Source organism: Barbus barbus (genome assembly GCF_936440315.1).
Source record: "Barbus barbus genome assembly, chromosome: 40".
Classification (NCBI taxonomy): domain Eukaryota; kingdom Metazoa; phylum Chordata; class Actinopteri; order Cypriniformes; family Cyprinidae; genus Barbus; species Barbus barbus.
Window position 1 is genome coordinate 26,365,083 of NC_136718.1, and position 19,303 is coordinate 26,384,385.

The 19,303-nt window shown below is 37.6% G+C and overlaps 1 protein-coding gene across 1 annotated transcript; it reads right to left on the reverse strand.

Annotated features, from left to right (window-relative positions):
* Positions 1 to 113: 113 nt before the first annotated feature.
* LOC306859242 (complement factor I-like) lies at positions 114 to 17,803 on the reverse strand. The gene is made up of 13 exons (XM_079400180.1): positions 17,656 to 17,803; positions 14,837 to 14,915; positions 14,224 to 14,748; positions 11,416 to 11,578; positions 11,159 to 11,334; positions 10,951 to 11,058; positions 10,731 to 10,835; positions 9,848 to 9,916; positions 4,369 to 4,508; positions 3,497 to 3,600; positions 3,136 to 3,416; positions 2,446 to 2,547; positions 114 to 431 (listed from the first exon to the last, which is right to left on the reverse strand). The coding sequence occupies exons 1-13, from the start codon at positions 17,704 to 17,706 to the stop codon at positions 214 to 216; spliced, it is 2,121 nt and encodes a 706-aa protein (XP_079256306.1). The 5' UTR covers positions 17,707 to 17,803; the 3' UTR covers positions 114 to 213.
* Positions 17,804 to 19,303: the final 1,500 nt, after the last annotated feature.

Below are 19,303 nucleotides of genomic sequence, written 5' to 3' on the forward strand. Positions count from 1 at the left end.
GTTTAAAATCTGATTTCACATCAAAAGTGTCCGCAGTGTGAATGCAACATGAAACTGGTTTGATTTCTCAAAATCACCACAAAGACACTTTGAAACAAAAAAACATGCAGGACCAAGCTTTTAAATTGCCTGATAATAAGCGTTTTAATAGCAACATACAAATAGCAAATTTAGTAACATCAAAAGCAAATGTGAACTGGTCTGTTCCTTCATTTACTGGTTAAATTTGGTAACAGCCGGCCAGCCTGTGTTGGAGCGGATCCAGTCGAAGTAATGCGCCACTTTAGTGTAGACGCCAGGATGATTGGGTTCGCCACATTTATCACCCCAGCTCACTATTCCCCACACATACGATAAACCAGATGCGTCTGTGCACACCAGCGGCCCTCCGGAGTCGCCCTGACACGAGTCCACCTTCCCCTGCAGGTCACCTGACACAATGACAGCACGGGAACAGGTGAACAAAGAGTCACTTATCACATGCTACCGTTTGTTTAATTAAACTAAAGCTTAACCATAAAATTACCCTCAATGCATTGCTATTTATCTGCTCATTTAGCAGACTCGTTTTATCCAAACCTTGTTTCCCTTTGGCTTGCTGGAGTTTGTAAGGTACTAATTCTCTTAAAAATAAAACTTTGAAAATGTATTGTGGAAATAAGCTACACAAATAAACATCTGGTTCTTATGATTAATTTTTTTAATAATGTTTTATTGCTTTTTGCAGCTTCTGGCCACTGTTTGTGGAAGCCCATTTCCACCATGGTATAAAAAACAAAAAAGGTAATTGCGAGTTTTTAATCTCACAGTTCACACTTTTTTTTGCAATTCTGAGGAAAAAAGTAAGAATAATTTGGATTAAAAAAAAAAAAGAATTGTGATATATAAATTCAGAATTATGAGGAACAAAATTCCAAATTGTGAAATTAAAAATCGAAACTCCAGAGTGGTTTGGAATGACAGGAGGGTTCATTTTCTGGGGAAATATTCCTGTAAGCACTCTGTGGTCACATACTTTCTTAGTACAGCAAGTGTGGTGTTAAGGCCTGCTCACACCAAGATTGATAACTATAACGATAATATTAGCGTCCACACAAAGTGCAATATTGTTCTGTTTATTATAAGTGAGCGCTGCAGTTATAACATCTCTGAAAAAAAAAAAAAAAAAAAAAAAAACTGCACTGTTCAACAACCTGTCTGCACTCCTCACTCACAATGTTTTTTATTTCCTGCTATTTGCACATTCCTGATATTTGCACATTCCCTTGCACATTTCTACCTCCGGATGCCGTGAAGGTCATTGGCCATACATATGCTACTTACATACCTCTCTTTATAATGCACCTTCTGTTTATATTTCCTTGCAACCTAAATCGTATGTACAGTCATTTGCACTGAGCTAGTCTCTCCCCATCTACCTCATAACTACACTATATGTCATAAAACAATGTATATACAAATTTTTTTATTTATCTATTTATAAACCTGTTATTTGCACTTCTGGTTAGATGCTAACTGCATTTCATTGGCTCTGTACTTGTACTCTGCACAGTGACAATAAAGTTGAATCTAATCTAATCTAATCTAATCTCCCGCTTGAAATGCTCAATCTTAAGATTAAATGCTGTAGATATTTTTATTGTTCATCTGCTAGAGAAAAACGTTCTGAAAGTGATTCAGACGATACTGTTAGTCTGTGTCATTATCTTTAAAGTTTTGGTGTGGACTTCAAAGTTCATAGTTATTGTGCTTGATGTGAATGGGCCTTGCCTTCTCGTGCTGTCAGAAACTTCCTACTACACATTTCTGAAGTCGTAACTGACCCTTTGCCTCTTCAGACACGCCTCTTTAGTTACTGTTACTATGTCTGACAAGCCATGGTGCTCTCATGCCACAAATCATGTTCTCACGCAGTGAAAAATAGAGCAAAGAGAAAACAGACAGGGCGCCGACATACAATACAGAGTAGATTACTTTTGGAATGAAACAAAGGCTCAGCTTTCAATTTTTAAAATTTCTTTAAAAGTTTCAAACAATACCATTTTGTGGCTCTTTAATGTGACACTGTAGCACCTCAGTTCAAGCGGCACATGAACCGATCATCGCTTCCTCTTTACTAGTTATAGCATGAAATAAACATGAATGAACATCGGAAGGTATGTTGTGTCAACCACAGAAAGACGCCAATACACACTAATGTTTTCAGTTCAAGTCAACCAAAGTTAATCTACGAACTCTCCTGTCTGGTTTGTTGGCTGGACAAAATGATGAATTCGGCTTTATGACTGGTCAGATCACCTGTCAATCAAACTCCCAGCAAAGGGTGAATTATGAATTCCCGACTGGGAAACTTGTATTTAGATAATTCTGATAGCATGTGAAGGCAGCATTAAATGTTGTGTATTATCATGTAGATTTCTATAAACATACAAACACATTCAGTACCTGCACACTCCATTCCAGGGAGGAAACGGTCCTTGTAATAATTCAGGCAATCCCCAATAATCGTCACATTTGCCCATTTTAGAGTCGCTGCTGATATCCCCTCTTCAAATAAACAGACAGAGACACAATAAGACCTCAACCTTAACACCACTGGAGTTAAAGAACTCAATCTAAGGCCAGTTCATACAACAAACACCAACATGATAAACTTGACAGTTGAATGCAGTTGGATTTAGAATGTTGGGATACAGAATTGGCAAATTTCTCTCAAGGCATTCTTTTGCAGTCAGAATGAGTTGATGAAAGTTGCTGAAAGGCTCAGATTTTTTTTTTTTTTAGTGTCAGGCTATGATTCCAGAGGATTTCAAATGTGTTTAACATTTTGGGCCAATTTTAAAACATATTGTTTTCATTTGTCATGATTTTAATGAATGCATGGCACACTCTTAATTTTTATGCAATATTTTATGCAGTGTTTTCAAAAAATGTGACTACTACATGAATGCAACTCTTTTGGTTTTCAGCCTCACTGTGTCCAGATGGAAATATATGAATGCAAATCCAGTGCTAGAGTTCAGGTTAATTCATAATTTTGTAATTTCCTTAGTGAATCTACAGGAACAACAAATAAACAAGATTATCAGATGGTGATTTAGATTTTTCTGCAGTATTTAACATGTAGAGCCGAACCTTTGTCACGACCCCAGCCGGAGATGGTGCAGGTGTTGTTGGGCTGGAACTGTTGGGTGGACCAGGGAACGCAGACGGCTCGGACCGCGGGATTGTCCTCCATGCACTTGTCTGAAAGATTCAGCTCCTCCATCTGCACCAAAGCGATGTCGTTGGCGTAGGTTTGTGGGTTATATTCATGATGGATGATGATGTTCTTCACTGGAATGCTGTCGGTGGTCGACTGCTTGCGATGCTTCTTCCAGAGAGAGAACTTGATTCGGAAGGACTTCGGTTTGGGCCTAGAGACACACAAATGCACAACTGGTTCTCAGTGGCAGATCTGTACAGACAGAATGAAACACGTGGTGATTGGTTGTACCTGACGCAGTGGGCGGCGGTCAAAACCCAGCATCCGCCCAAATACGCCCCTCCACAGTGGATCGAACCTTCATCCTGAATGGCCACCTGCCACTGTATCTGAGTCTGCAAAAGTTACACACAGAGGTCATTCCTTACCTGCTGGCATGAAATGTCCTTTAAAAACAAAAACAAATGCTCTTTATGTGCTGCCTAATGAAATTTTATTTCATATAGCGGTTAAACTGCATTCATGTTATGACTGTTGATGTTGTTGTTTTTGGCTCTTGATCAAAGCGTTTGAGCTGTTTTTCACTTTTGAAATCTTTTCTGATCAAATATGTCACAGATTGTTGTGTTTTCCTGACAGTTGTATGTTTTCTCTGGGACTAGCCTGTTTTTTATAGTGTTTCCTAGTGTTTGGTGATATGACCAAAATCTTATTTCTCAATGGTATTAAGTGATTGTATAGATAGACCTTATATAGCCCTGCCCCTTTTCAGCCCTGCACTCGTTGTCTTTGGTTCAATTCCACGGCGTGAAGGTAAGGTCGTATGAAGGCTAATGAAATCTACATTGATGCTTATTAAAGCGCTTAAAGTTATTCAGCAAAGAGCAATGGGTGCTATTTTCCTTTCTTAACTACACCTGTTTAATTAACTATAAGGATGTGTGTATATGTTTTTACACGAATACTCACCAAGACTGGCATTTTGACTGTTTAAGTGCAAAAAGGCACGGAAGAGATTGAAATTTGGCATTGTGCTCTGATTGACTCTGAAACTTCATGCATGACGAAAAGTTGCATGATTATTTACTTACATTCTTCGATATACACAATAAATATTGTCATGTTGACTGGTGTTTCAGTAGTTTTTATATTTCAAGACTGACCGGTAAGGCCTCTTCCCCTCCTACTAAGCGTTTTCTGCGCTGATGGGAAGTCGCAATGTCCTCCTGTTTGAACACATATTCCATATTGGGAACGCCACACTCCAGCTGGCTCTCAGCAGACGAGCGGATTTCTTTGATCTCTGGAACAGCATGATGGAGGGAGTGTGAGCAGATGTTGATTCAGCTGTGTGAATCAAAACTAAACACATCAAGCCTGAACCTCTAAATCCTGTGGATTTGCTACAGACATGTACTACAAATACGTGTACTTTAAACTTTGACCAAATCTAGAAGAAGATTCAATTGAAGGCTATTTTTATAGCAATTTTCACAATGCAAATCGTTGCAAAGCAGTTTTACAGAAAATTAATCTTAACAGTGGTGACTATTTGAGTTGATGTCCATATCATGCAGTTTGTTAATGACATGTAATCAGAGGTCATATGACGTTGCTAAAAAGTTTTGTGTATTCTGTGTAATGCAATGTGTTTATGCGGTTTAAATAAAAAAAACATTATTTTCCACACACTGTACATTATTGTCGCTCCTCTATGCTCTGCCTTTCTGAAACACGTCGATTTTTCAAAGCTCATCGTTCTGAGAAGTGAGGCGTGCTCTGATTGGCCGAATACCTCAAGCGTGTGACGGAAATGTTACGTCCCCTTACCGTATTGTGATGCCGTGTCCCGGCACGACGAGATAAAAAAGGTATTTGTTGCATCCAGTGGGAACATAATTGATTATAATGACTTATACTGTCTTTTTACGCTTCGCGTTGCATCGCACCTCCTAAACATTACCATGTCTGCATTTGTGATCGGAGAAACGACAAACAACAAGCACTACTCTACACAGCTCAAAACTCACATTTGAATCGTCAGTGGCAAATTCTTTAAATAAGAAAACTTACAGGCTGTGAGTCAGAAGCGCCAGACTGTCCTTGCAAAGTTGGTATTGTCCCACTTTATAGAAACAGCCTTTGTGCACAGCTGGCAGCTACTCCCAGGTTCAGGAAACAGACCTCCGTAAAATGTGCTGCACACACTCTAATATTTGGGTTGAACTGTTCTGGAACAGTGTTGTAAATACAACTTAACCACTGATTTCTAGTTGTGTCCTCTTTTGGAAGCCCAAACAAAGTACTTTCGCTTTCACAACAAAACACAGCGTCTTCAGGACATGGCACCGATGGCAGCAACAATAATACTACTTGACTAACTGGGGCTCAGGTCAGGAAGCAGACAGACTGTCTAAACTGACCATCTGCTAGTTGCCTCACGTCACAGAAGTCAGTTAACTCTCAGCACATAGAGACTCCTTCACCTAGATATCACACTAAAGAGACTGTGTCTGTTCCCCAAACTAGAAAATACAGAAAACATCCAAACCAAAGTAAGAGTAACAATTTAATTGATGTTCAACAAATAAAAAAACAAACAAATGATAAAGCTTGGCTTATTGAATATTAGATCCCTTTCTACAAAAGCACTTTTTGTAAATGATATGATCACTGACCATAAACTAAATTTGCTTTGTTTGACAGAAACCTGGCTAAAACCAGATGAATACATTACTTTAAACGAGTTTACCCCCCAAGATTACAGTTACAAACATGAACCGCGTCCAAAATCTAAAGGGGCAGGTGTTGCTACAATTTATAGCAATATTTCAGTATTTCTCAGAAGTCGGGTTTCAAGTATATAAAAGTAATGGTGCTTCATATAACGTTATCCAAAGAAACAAGTGTTAATGATAAATCCCCATTGATGTTTGTACTGGCTACTGTATACAGGCCACCAGGGCACCACACAGACTTTATTAAAGAATTTGCTGATTTTCTATCTGAGGTAGTGCTGGCTGCAGATAAAGTCCTAATTGCTGGTGATTTTAATATCCATGTTGATAATGAAAGAGATTTGTTGGGATCAGCATTTATAGACATTCTAAACTACATTGGTGTTAAACAACACTTTTCAGGACCTACTCATTGTCGAAATTATAGATTTAATACTGTTACATGGAATTGATGTCAGTAGTGTTGAAATATTGCAGCAGAGCGATGATATCTCAGATCATTATCTAGTTTTGTATATATTCCATACAGCTAAAGCTGTAAAGCCAACTCCTTGTTACAAATATGGTAGAACCATCACTTCTACCACGAAAGACTGCTTTATAAATAATCTTCCTGATTTATCTCAATTCTTCAGCATATCCAATAGCTCAGAACAACTTGATGATGTAACAGAAACTATGGACTCTCACTTTTCTAGCACTTTAGATACGATTACTCCTTTACGCTTAAGGAAGATTAAGGAAAAGAGTCCAACACCGTGGTATAATGAGCACACTCGGGCCCTAAAGAGAGCATCCCGGAAAATGGAGCGCAGCTGGAGAAAAACAAAATTAGAGGTATTTCGTATTGCTTGGCGGGAAAGTACCCTATCCTACAGAAAAGCTTTAAAAACTGCTAGATCTGCTTACTTTACGTCTCTTTTAGAAGAAAACAAACACAACCCCAAGTATTTATTTAATACAGTGGCTAAATTAACAAAAAATATAACATCAGCAGGTGCAGACATTACCCAGCAGCACAGTAGTAATGACTTTATGAGTTACTTTACTTCCAAGATCGAAACTATCAGAGATAAAATTGTAACCATGCAGCTGTAAGTTACAGTATCACATCAGATAGTGCACTATAGATCCCCTGAGGAACAATTCCACTCATTCTCTTCTATTGGAAATTAAGAATTGTATAAATTTGTTAAATCATCTAAACCAACAACATGTATTTTAGACTCTGTTCCATCTAAGCTCCTAAAAGAGGTGCTTCCAGAAGCAGTAGATCCTCTTCTGAATATTATTAACTCATCACTGTCATTAGGATATATCCCAAAAACCTTCAAACTGGCTGTTATTAAGCCTCGCAAAAAACCACAACTTAACCCCAAAGAATTAATTAATTACAGACCGATCTCGAATCTCCCTTTTCTGTCAAAGATATTAGAAAAGATAGTATCATCACAACTATGTTCCTTTTTAGAGAAAAATGATATATGTGAGGATTTCCAGTCAGGATTTAGACTGATCGTGGTTGTATCTCTCTATTAGTGCTACTAGATCTTAGCACCATGTTTGACTTTATCGACCACAATATTCTTTTAAATAGACTAGAAAATTACTTTGGCATTAGAGGAAGTGCACTGGCATGGTTCAAATCCTACTTATCTGACCGACATCAATGTGTGGCAGTAAATAAAGAGGTATCATACCAATCACAAGTGCAGTATGGAGTACCTCAAGGCTCAGTGCTTGGCCCCTTACTTTTCACGCTTTATATGTTACCCTTGAGAGATTTTATCAGGAGACATTGTGTTAGCTTTCACTCTTATGCTGATGAAACTCAGCTCTATATTTCTTCGCAACCTGATGAATCTTACCAATTTGCAAAACTAATGTAATGTATAGTTGATATCAAAAACTGGATGACTAGCAATTTCTTACTGCTAAAGTCTGAAAAAACAGGTGTTAATTATTGGACCAAAAACTTTTGCATGTAATAACCTAGATCACTGTCTAATACTTGACGGCTGCTCTGTAAATTCTTCATCATCAGCTAGGAAGCTAGGCGTACTTTTTGATAGCAATCTTTCCTTCGAAAAACATGTTTCTAGCATTTGTAAAACTGCATTTTTCCATCTTAAAATTTATCTAAATTACGACCTATGCTTTCAATGTCAAATGCAGAAACATTAATACATGCATTCATGACCTCGAGGCTAGATTATTGTAATGCTTTATTGGGTGGTTGCTCTGTACGTTTAATAAACAAACTCCAGATGGTTCAAAATGCAGCAGCTAGAGTTCTTACTAGAACCAGGAAGTATGACCACATTAGCCCGGTTCTGTCAACACTGCACTGACTCCCTATTAAACATCGTATACATTTTAAGATCTTGTTAATTACCTATAAGGCCATGAATGGTTTAGCTCCTCAGTATTTGAGTGAGCTCTTATCGCATTATAGTCCTTCACGTCTGCTGCGTTCTCAAAACTCTGGCCATTTGATAATACCTAGAATATCAAAATCAACTGCAGGCGGGAGATTGTTTTCCTATTTAGCACCCAAACTCTGGAATAATCTACCTAACACTGTTCGGGAAGCAGACACACTCTGTCAGTTTAAATCTAGATTAAAGACACATTTCTTTAACCTGGTTTACACATAATACACTAACACATTTCTATCATTCAAATCCGTTAAAGGATTGTTAGGCTGTATTAATTAGGTCAACCAGAACCGGGAACACTTCCCAAAACACTTTGTACTTGTTACATCGTTAGAAGAATGGAATCTTATGCTAATATTAGTCTGTTTCTTTCTTATTCCGAGGTCACTGTAACCACCCAGATCCAGTCCGTATCCAGATCAGATGGTGGATCAGCACCTAGAGATGACCTCTACAGCCAGGACACCTAGCTGAGCCCCAGAGACTAAAACCCACAGTGAAGACCCTGTCTCCAAGACAGCCATCGGGACAAGACCACAGGAACCAGATGAGTCCTTTGCACAATCTTTGCACAAAACTGCTGATTTTGTCTGGCCAGAGGAGAATGACACTATTTGAACAAACTATTTCCCCGTCTAAATATTGTAAAGCTGATATAAAGCCACCCAGCTTTATATCAAGCCGATGTAAAGCTGCTTTGACTGAATTTGCATTGTTAAAAGCGCTATACAAACAATATTGACTTGACTACAGTGAGAATAAAAACGCACCCTCTTTCTTTGCGTATACGTTTGGGCGGTGTTATGCAAATCTTCCCACACAGTGATGTAGACATGTGGGGGCGTGTTTAAATGAGCCGTTTAGGAAGGTGTGAACGAGTCTTATCTTTTTTGTGTCTTATCTTTTACTTCTCATGTAAAGGACGCATGCATGTGCGCATGTGAGTATTACGTAAGCAGCAGCGCCATGCGTGAAGTGGAAGCAAGCGCATGAGTCCTGATACTCTTTCCACAATGGCGGCACACAGCTGCAGAAGGGATGAGAAGAAGAATTGTTGAATAAAGCCTTTATTTTTGGTTTTCTTTGCACACATAAAGTATTCTTGAAGATTTGTAAAATTACGGTTGAACCCCTGATGTCACATGGACTATTTTACCGATGTCCCTGCTACATTTCTGAGCCTGGGAACATGTCAGTTGTGTTGCTGTCTATGGAGGGTCTGAGAGCTCTCGGATATAATCAAAAATATCTTAATTTGTGTTCTGAAGTTGAACGAAGGTCTTACGAGTTTGGAACGTCATGAGGGTGAGTAATTAATGACAGAATTTTACATTTTGGGTGAACTGTCCCTTTAACAGCAATGATTATATAGCAAAGTTTGGTAGTTCTGTATGTTTTTTTTTTTCTTTTCTTTTTTCTGAAGTGAGAAACATTAGATATGCCGTTTCAGATGAGTTTGCGCTTACCTGACATTGGATCAGAAAAGGGTTCTTTCTTTTTATTGTCTGTTCCTAACGTTTTTGTTTCTTTGGGTTCTGTAAAACAAGGGAAAGAACAGAAAAGCATTTATTGTGTAACAAAACTAGCTCCGATGCATTTCAAGTCTGCAAGTTCCTTACCATTATTAACATTAATTATCATCATACTCTCCTATTTATTTAAAATGTAAATTTCTTTCTCTCAATCGTTCTTCCTGTTATTCTTTCGTTCATCTTTTTTTGTTTTTATTCTTTCGTTCACTCTTGTTCTTTATTTTTCTGTCTCTCTCTCTCCTGTTATTTCTCAACTCCGTGGAGGAAAGTCGTTTCAGCTGCTTAAACCTTGATCTTTCGGTCATTACCCAGAGCTCATGACCATAGGTGAGGGTTGGAACATAGATTGACTGGTAAATTGAGTGCTTCGCCTTCAGGCTTAGCTCTCTCTCTCTTTACCAAAATGCCTCAGTACAATGTCCGCATTATTGCCTCTTGTCAATCTCATGCTCCAACCAACCCTCACTCTTCTTGGAGAAGCAACTGCCTGTCCACTTTTGATAGATACTGACCACTACAGACCTGGGAACACCCCACAAGAGCTGCAGTTTTGGAAATGCTCTGACCCAGTCGTCTAGCCATCACAATTTGGCCCTTGTCAAACTTGCTCAAATCCATATGCTTGCCCATTTTTCCTGCTAATAATGCATCAACTTTGAGGACAAAATGTTCACATGCTGCCTAATGTATCCCACCCACTAACAAGTGGTCATAATGTTGTACCTGATTGGTGTATACTGTTTCAGCATTCAAGAACTGAATCCTGAATCTCTCTGTGTTTTTGAGCTGTAATTAGATCTGAAATGAATTCACTGACCATCGAGTTCATCTTCTCCTCCCAGACAGTCCCTGATTCCATCTTTGATGGCGTGTTGGGGAATACAGACACCTGATTTACAGAGGAACGCCTTGCCTCGGCATTCTTCACACAACAGAAACAGTAACAAACAGTGTTTTAAATACATGTTTTTGTTTATGAAGGGAACAACAGACAGGACTGTGGAAAACAGGAAGAGGACTGATGTCGTCAGACTCACTTTGGCAGCACATCTCATCGCTGTTGTCTCCACAGTCATCAACACCATTGCAGGGTTTTCCATTGATTAAACACTTCCCATTCGCACAGAGAAACTTCTTACATTCGCCTACACAGAGAAAACCCATCAGTGTGAGTGAAGGAAGTGTCAAGACAACAGATTAACATTAAACATTAAAATGATGACTGCATTTCAGAGCAAACAGCACCTGGAGGTTCCTCATAACACTTTAAAGCGCCCACCCCAGTTTTGATTGACTCTGGATCATAGATCGTACACTCGGCCAATGAGAGCTCAGATCCCGTGCAGCGAACCCTCATACACTTTGGCAATTCAGTATCTTCATCAAGAGCATATGTGATGTTAGATACTGCCTCCGCTCCACTGAGAGACACAAAGAATAAGATAAGCAGTCGGTACATGTTGAGTTGAGAGAAAAGACGTCTTGTGTTCAGATGTGTTTACTTTTCAACTCCCTTAACGCTTCGGCAAACGACATTTGCTGCGGCCATATTCCAGCCGTTGCCACATACCGGCATCTTTCCAAACTTAGTTTTTATCTCCACCACATTAGTAGAGTCTGAGTCTTCATCCACAGAGTACATCGTCACATCCACCTTGTCTTCCGCTGGACACAAACATGTATGGACAAACAAATGACTACTTTATAATCGCACAACAAATCATCTGACACTCTTAACACTTATATTGTGTTTTTGAGTTAACCTAAGATGTTCCTCTTGAAACTGCGTGATTATATCTCATTTAGGATCATGAGCATGCCTGCAAAGTTTCGTCAATGTGAGGTGTTGTGGAATGTGCTTACAACTTTTCTATTACAATTGCGACATTAATGTGTCATTTTATCCCATACATTTTATGGCTAAAGGCAGCAGCAAAGACCTACAATCATTTTAAAAAATGGTGTATTTTACAACAGCTGTAGGCTGAAAAAAAAAACATTTATTCAATTTCCTGGCCCTTTTATTGGAAGAAATGTACACTGCGTTGAATTATTAATCAGTTGGTGTATGTGAATTTGACTGGGAATCAAACCCATGATCTTGGCGTTGCTAGTGCCATGCTCACTTTTTGCGCTTAATAGTCATTAAATATAGTTTTACAGATTTCCTCATGTTACAATTTTAGGTAATATGTATAAAAGTTATGTTGAAAGTACTGTATTTACAGTACATCATCTTTTTTCATAGTGTAATTTTTGGTAAATAGTGTTGAATCCAATTGACACACACTCACCTAAAGGATTATTAGGAACACCATACTAATAGTGTGTTTGACCCCCTTTCGTCTTCAGAACTGCCTTAATTCTACGTGGCATTGATTCAACAACGTGCTGAAAGCATTCTTTAGAAATGTTGGCCCATATTGATAGGATAGCATCTTGCAGTTGATGGAGATTTGTGGGATGCACATCCAGGGCACGAAGCTCCCGTTCCACCACATCCCAAAGATGCTCTATTGGGTTGAGATCTGGTGACTGTGGGGGCCATTTTAGTACAGCGAACTCATTGTCATGTTCAAGAAACCAGTCTGAGATGATTTGAGCTTTGTGACATGGTGCATTATCCTGCTGGAAGTAGCCATCAGAGGATGGGTACATGGTGATCATAAAGGGATGGACATGGTCAGAAACAATGCTCAGGTAGGCCGTGGCATTTAAACGATGCCCAATTGGCACTAAGGGGCCTAAAGTGTGCCAAGAAAACATCCCCCACACCATTACACCACCACCACCAGCCTGCACAGTGGTAACAAGGCATGATGGATCCATGTTCTCATTCTGTTTACGCCAAATTCTGACTCTACCATCTGAATGTCTCAACGGAAATCGAGACTCATCAGACCAGGCAACATTTTTCCAGTCTTCAACCGTCCAATTTTGGTGAGCTCGTGCAAATTGTAGCCTCTTTTTCCTATTTGTAGTGGAGATGAGTGGTACCCGGTGGGGTCTTCTGCTGTTGTAGCCCATCCGCCTCAAGGTTGTGCGTGTTGTGGCTTCACAAATGCTTTGCTGCATACCTCGGTTGTAACGAGTGGTTATTTCAGTCAAAGTTGCTCTTCTATCAGCTTGAATCAGTCGGCCCATTCTCCTCTGACCTCTAGCATCAACAAGGCATTTTCACCCACAGGACTGCCGCATACTGGATGTTTTTCCCTTTTCACACCATTCTTTGTAAACCCTAGAAATGGTTGTGCGTGAAAATCCCAGTAACTGAGCAGATTGTGAAATACTCAGACCGGCCCGTCTGGCACCAACAACCATGCCACGCTCAAAATTGCTTAAATCACCTTTCTTTCCCATTCTGACATTCAGTTTGGAGTTCAGGAGATTGTCTTGACCAGGACCACACCCCTAAATGCATTGAAGCAACTGCCATGTGATTGGTTGATTAGATAATTGCATTAATGAGAAATTGAACAGGTGTTCCTAATAATCCTTTAGGTGAGTGTATATGATCAACAATCCACATAATGATCATACCCAGAAGTACTCATAAAACAAGGGTTAAAAATAAATATCCCAATTAGACCTGTACAATCTCCTGTCAAAGGAGAGCCCTCAAAATGATTTATCCTCTAGTCTGGTTCTTGAAATCATTTAGGGTTAGATAAGCGCTTTTCTAACACCTTGTCTATACTATAACTATACGCGACACGATGCTGCGGCACGCAATAAAAGGCATCTTTTCCATGTTAATCAGAGTTTTGTTCTAACCAGCCGGTCATAAAAGCTCATGAAATGCACGTTACCTTCTCGTTGCTCCACTTTGCCCCCTGCTCATTTAGTTTTGGATAAACCACTTGTTCTGCGTCGTCAAATCATGTCGCATAGCATTGCATCTTGTCACTGCATCCTGTTTTTGGTTCGTTTAGAAGTATTTGGCTCATGCTGCATTTATATTTCATTCGAACCACACCAGAGTTAATTTGGAAGTGGACCGAGACCTATCTTTTTAGCGGTCTTGGTCCACTTGTTTGGTGTGCACCAAAGTTCAGATGGCAGCGTTCACATTTACTCAAATGAACCGCACTATGAGTTTGTAATAATCGAACTGAACATGACAAGTGTGACTGAACACAACCTAAAGCACCTAGAAACCAATGCACTGATCTGAAGAACTTAAAGAATATTAAGAACTTTTGTTCAACTCCAAAGAACCATATAGCAACTCAAGAACTTGCACAGAAAAATGGAAATATTTAACATATTCATCCAATATTTTTGCATTCATGCATGTCTTCACGTCTCACCTTTGCAGGACGTGCTGAAGTGTGAGAAAATGGGCCTCTTGGTTCTGCAGGCGATGGCGTTGGCCTGACACATGGAGTAATACACAGTTCCATCCAGCGTACAGGCGCTTATTTTCTGCCGTGGACATTTGTACGGCATCTTACAGACACACTGTCCTGCGATGCATCGCCTCCATGGAGGACAGAACACTTTAGAGCAGGACCACCGAGTGTATTTCTGATCCTGACATTGGGCCGTACCCAAGAAATCCTCATCAGATACTTTTGAGGATTTGTGTTTTGAGTCACGTTTGGGTTGTGAGCCTGTTTTGGGTGTTGGTTGTACGTCATGTGACTCTGTTTGTTTGGACTTTAGTTCAGTGTTTAATGGTTCTTTTTCTCCAGGTTCCTTCATTGGCTGCTTCATTGGATTAGGTGTTGGTTGTACGTCATGTGACTCTGTTTGTTTGGACTCTAGTTCAGTGTTTAATGGTTCTTTTTCTCCAGGTTCCTTCATTGGCTCCTTCACTGGATCCAAGTCTGAATCTGTGTTTTTAAAGGAAAATATACACTGATCATACACTCCCAATATACACTCCCAAGTCTGTATTTGGTATGTTCTCGTTGTCTGCACCTTTGTTTTCCCCCAAATCTGAATTTAGTTTTTGCTCTGTATATGGCGAGTCCTCGGCCGCTGTTTTGCTGTCCAGACACTAATAGGAGGAAATAAACTTTAATCAAATGGCAAATGTACATCAAACCTTTACCATATTGCTGTAGTTGAATAAATAATAACAGCATTTCTGCAGGTCTTAAAAAGTCGTAATTCATCTTCCCACAAATTAAGCTCTAAAAATCAGAGCAGAAAGTCCTAAATTCATAAAGTCATGGCATTAATGTTGAATGCACTGCAAATCGTCGAATCCCTTCGCCAGTATTTCTGTCTTGTTTTCCAGAACATATACAGTAAACATTCTAAATTGATTTAAGTAGATTTTTCTGAGCTCATTGGCAGATATGATACGTTTCTCAGAAAACAAGACGTCTTATCATATGTTACTTTTACATCTACCTTTGTTCAAGTTAATGAAACTTTAAATATTTGTACTAGAAAACAAGACAGAAATACTGATGAAGAACAGCACTTTTGCAGTGTGATGAGACGCAACATCATTTTTTATAATATTAAAAATGTATATATTTTTTTACTTCACAGATGTTTACATTTAGAAAACATTGACATACTGTCTTGCCTTCAATTTTGTCCTTACATTTTCTTTAATTAGTCATAAAAGGTCTTTAAAAAGTCATATTTACCTTTATAAAACTCGCAGAAACCCTGAATAATAATAAATATAATAACAACAATAAAAGTAAAATAACTTGCCGCTGCATAGTATGATTATAGTTCTCTTGCTAAAGTGCTTTTGTTTCTCTTTTGTAAATGAAGTACAATGTGTAAGATGAAAACAACTAACATGACGAGAAAATTCAGCAATATTTGCCAAACCCTTTACGAAAAGAAAAGAGTTAAATGCCAGACATTCATTTTCAGGAATGGAAACTACTTCTGATCTTCTTGAATTTCTCAGATTTTAATGTCATTTATGTTATTCGTCACAATGTAGGCTATACATAACATGAGACATGAGATAAGAGTTCATGTGTATCTCTATATAGGCTTTCAGCCGTGATTTCATGTGTCGAAGAAAATGGTTAAAAATCTATTTAAAAAAAATCATTCTCAATCTTACTCTAGAACATTGTAAATATGAAGACTTATGATTTATATTATAGGCCTAATAAAAATATTATTTGCTTATTAATGCACATGCATTAGCCTATTTTATATACACACTAGTTTGAAATAATTAAAAACTTTTATTTATTTGAAAGAAGATTGACTTTATTTGATCAAAAATACAGTAAAACAATACAATTATGAAATATTACACTTAAAATACTGGTTTTCTATGTGAATATGTGTTAAAATGTAATTTATTTCTGTGCTCAAAGCTGTATTTTCAGCATCATTCCTCCAGTCTTCAGCGTCCCTTCAGAAATCATTCTAATGCTGCTTAATTATTATCAGTTATTATTTGTGATCAATTATTAATAATGGTTTTATTATTGGTTTAATGGTTCTCAGTTAAAGAACAGCATTTATTTGAAATATAAGTACTTCGTAATAAGTGTAAATATCTTTACTGTCACTTAAATCAATTTAATCAAAGTCGCTTTTTGTATTCTATAATCTTTGATTATTGTTGAAGAAAAATATTAATTTATATATTTTAAACTTACCTAAGACTGAATGGCATCACATTTTCCACAAAAATATTGAGCAGCACAACTGTGTTCAACATTGATAATAATCAGAAATGTTCAAATCAGTATATTATTATGATTTCTGAAGATCATGTGACACTGAAGACTGCAGTAATGATGCTGAAAATACAGAAATAAATTACACTTTAAACACATATTCACAGAGAAAACAGCTGTTTAAAATAGTAAAAATATTTCACATTTTACTGTATTTTTCATCATCAAAATAATTTGTATACTCCTTTCCACAATTGGAGCTCTATTCCTTAAAATGATAGATGTCAAGCTCCTGCAAAAGGACAAATACTGTATATGACCGAGAGAAAGGACCCATAAAGACAGTCCATTCTGCACTATTGAAGTCTTCTAGACGATACCGGAGCATCGTGTCATATGGACTGATAATATAGGTATTTAACTTTAGTGATAGTAAACTGTCCCTCGTACAAATTCTTAAAAATGATTTACTATTTGCCATATACACCAGAAAAGACAAATTATAATGTAAAGAAGTATGCCACTCATTTATGGTGCGGTGTGGTGTGTTACGGACCGGGTTTGGTGGGCCGCTCTGTGCCAAAAAGTCCAGGGCCACTTTTTGGCCCCAGTCCACCCCTGGATACAAGCGTCTGTTAAACGCATAGATGTAAATGAAACACCATCAATATAAATGATGTTTTCAGTCTTTATACTGTAGGAAAGTTAAGAATGTGACGAAGATGAAGAGTAGAAACAGCAATGTGAGATTAATTGGTCTGCTAGTAGTTTGGAAATAAGTGAGAATCAAAGCAGATGACGTGTGAACATGAGAAGGTGAGAGTTGCAAAATACATGTTTTGTAATATTTTAGCTGCATGTTGATGCAACAGATGACTTATCAAACTAAGAGGTGTCCACCCTGAAAACTTCCTGAAAACAAAACTCTGAACGTTTTATAGCAAATCACACTATGACTTTTAGGAGAAGAATTATTCATGTAGGAGTTCCATATATATATATACACATTTATATCATTTCTGCTCTATTAGCGACAGTAGAATCAAGTAGATCAAGACTTTTTGTTTTGTCTTTTAAAGCAACGAATGATTAATTTCATATGATCCTGTGAAGTAAACAGAAACTCACGGCGGTCTGGAAGAGAAGACACGTGAAGGTGAAAACACCGAGGACCTTCATGACTCCTGCAGATCTTTCTCTGTGTGTGTTCTGCTCTTTGGTCAGTTCGGCTGAAACACTTCCATCACACACACAATCAGACGAGCAATGATTAACAGAAGACCGGCATCAGACTCAATCAGACAGTGGAGGAGGAGAAAAACACCAGAGGGAGGAGAAACAAGAGCTTCTGCCTGGAAACCTGGTCACAACTCTTGGTTTATTGACACTTGACAATCAAAACAAACAAAATATATATATATCCATCACACTACCTTTCAAGAGTTTCCTGATGGCCCTGTAAGATTTCTGTTTTATTTATATTAAGGTTTAAGTCTCTTCTGCTCACCAAGGCTGCATTTATTTGATCAAAAATACAGTAAAAATGTGAAATATTATTGTAATTTAAAACAGCTGTTTTCTATGTGAATATGTGTTAAACTGTAATTTATTTCTGTATTTTCAGCATCATTACTCCAGTCTTCAGTGTCACATGATCTTCAGAAATTATAATAATATACTGATTTACTGATCAACAAACATTTCTGATTATTATCAATGTTGAAAACAGTTGTGCTGCACAATATTTTTGTGCTAATCGTGATATTTTCAGGATTCACAGATGAATAGAAAGTTCAAAAGAACAGCGTTTATATGAAATAGAAATCTTTTATAACATTATAAATGACTTTACTGGCACTTCATCCATTTAATGCATCCTTGATCAATAAAAGTTTCCATTTCTTTCAAAGAAAAAAACCTTACTGACCCCAATCTTTAGTAATATGTTTTATTTTATATATTCAATATATTTATCATATTTCTAGTGTTCAGATATCAGTCTGTTTATTCTCACTATATTTATTTATCAGTATTTACTTTAGTTAGTGTGAATAGCTTGTGCAAATGTGAAAAAAGGAACATTTATGAATTGCACAATGATGTTATTTGCACATAAAACGCAGCAGTATTTCTCAATTTAACCAGATGTGACAGAGCAGATGTGGAGCAGAGCTGATGAGAAACTGAAGGTCCAGCAGACTGTAAATAAACATTCATTGAGTTTGTTTAACCATTAACCTGTATTTCAATCTCAGTCGCAAACTAAACATATACTTCTGGACTGAGCAGATGTCAAAGTACTGCAAGACCGAAACAAACATGAACTGATCGTCTGCAAAGAGTCAGAAACAGAGTTAGTGTTACCCAAAATTAAGAATCAATGGATGTACCATCACCTGTGCCATCTTCAAGTCATAAATATAATATATGTTCAATTAATACCTTTAAATGTTTCCAACAACTACATTAAAATATATAGATATAATAAAAACGGTGATTTTCTTTTTTTTTTTTAAGCAAACAACAACCAAATCCTCCCCCCCCCCCCCAGCACCAAAAAAAAAAAAAAATCTACTTTTTAAAAATGATTTTGTTATAAATATATTATCTTAACTCATTTTGAGGACTGAAGCAGAACATTAAAAAAAAAAAAAGTCCTAAGATTTTTACTCTCTATTTCTGAGTTTTTTATTATTATTATTAATTTATTTTACTTTTTTCCAATTCAAAATCAAAGACTTTTTATCTCACAATTCGGACTTTTTCCTCAGAATTG

Coding starts and splice junctions, on each gene's coding strand:
- LOC306859242 (XM_079400180.1), bottom strand. CDS start 17,706: ATGAAGGTCCTCGGTGTTTTCACCTTCACGTGTCTTCTCTTCCAGACC. Junction 4,509..9,847: donor CTTTTCTGATCCAATGTCAG/GTAAGCGCAAAC, acceptor ATGCTGTTCCAG/AGATCAAAGAAATCCGCTCG. Junction 3,417..3,496: donor ACCGCCGCCCACTGCGTCAG/GTACAACCAATC, acceptor GTGTGTCTCTAG/GCCCAAACCGAAGTCCTTCC.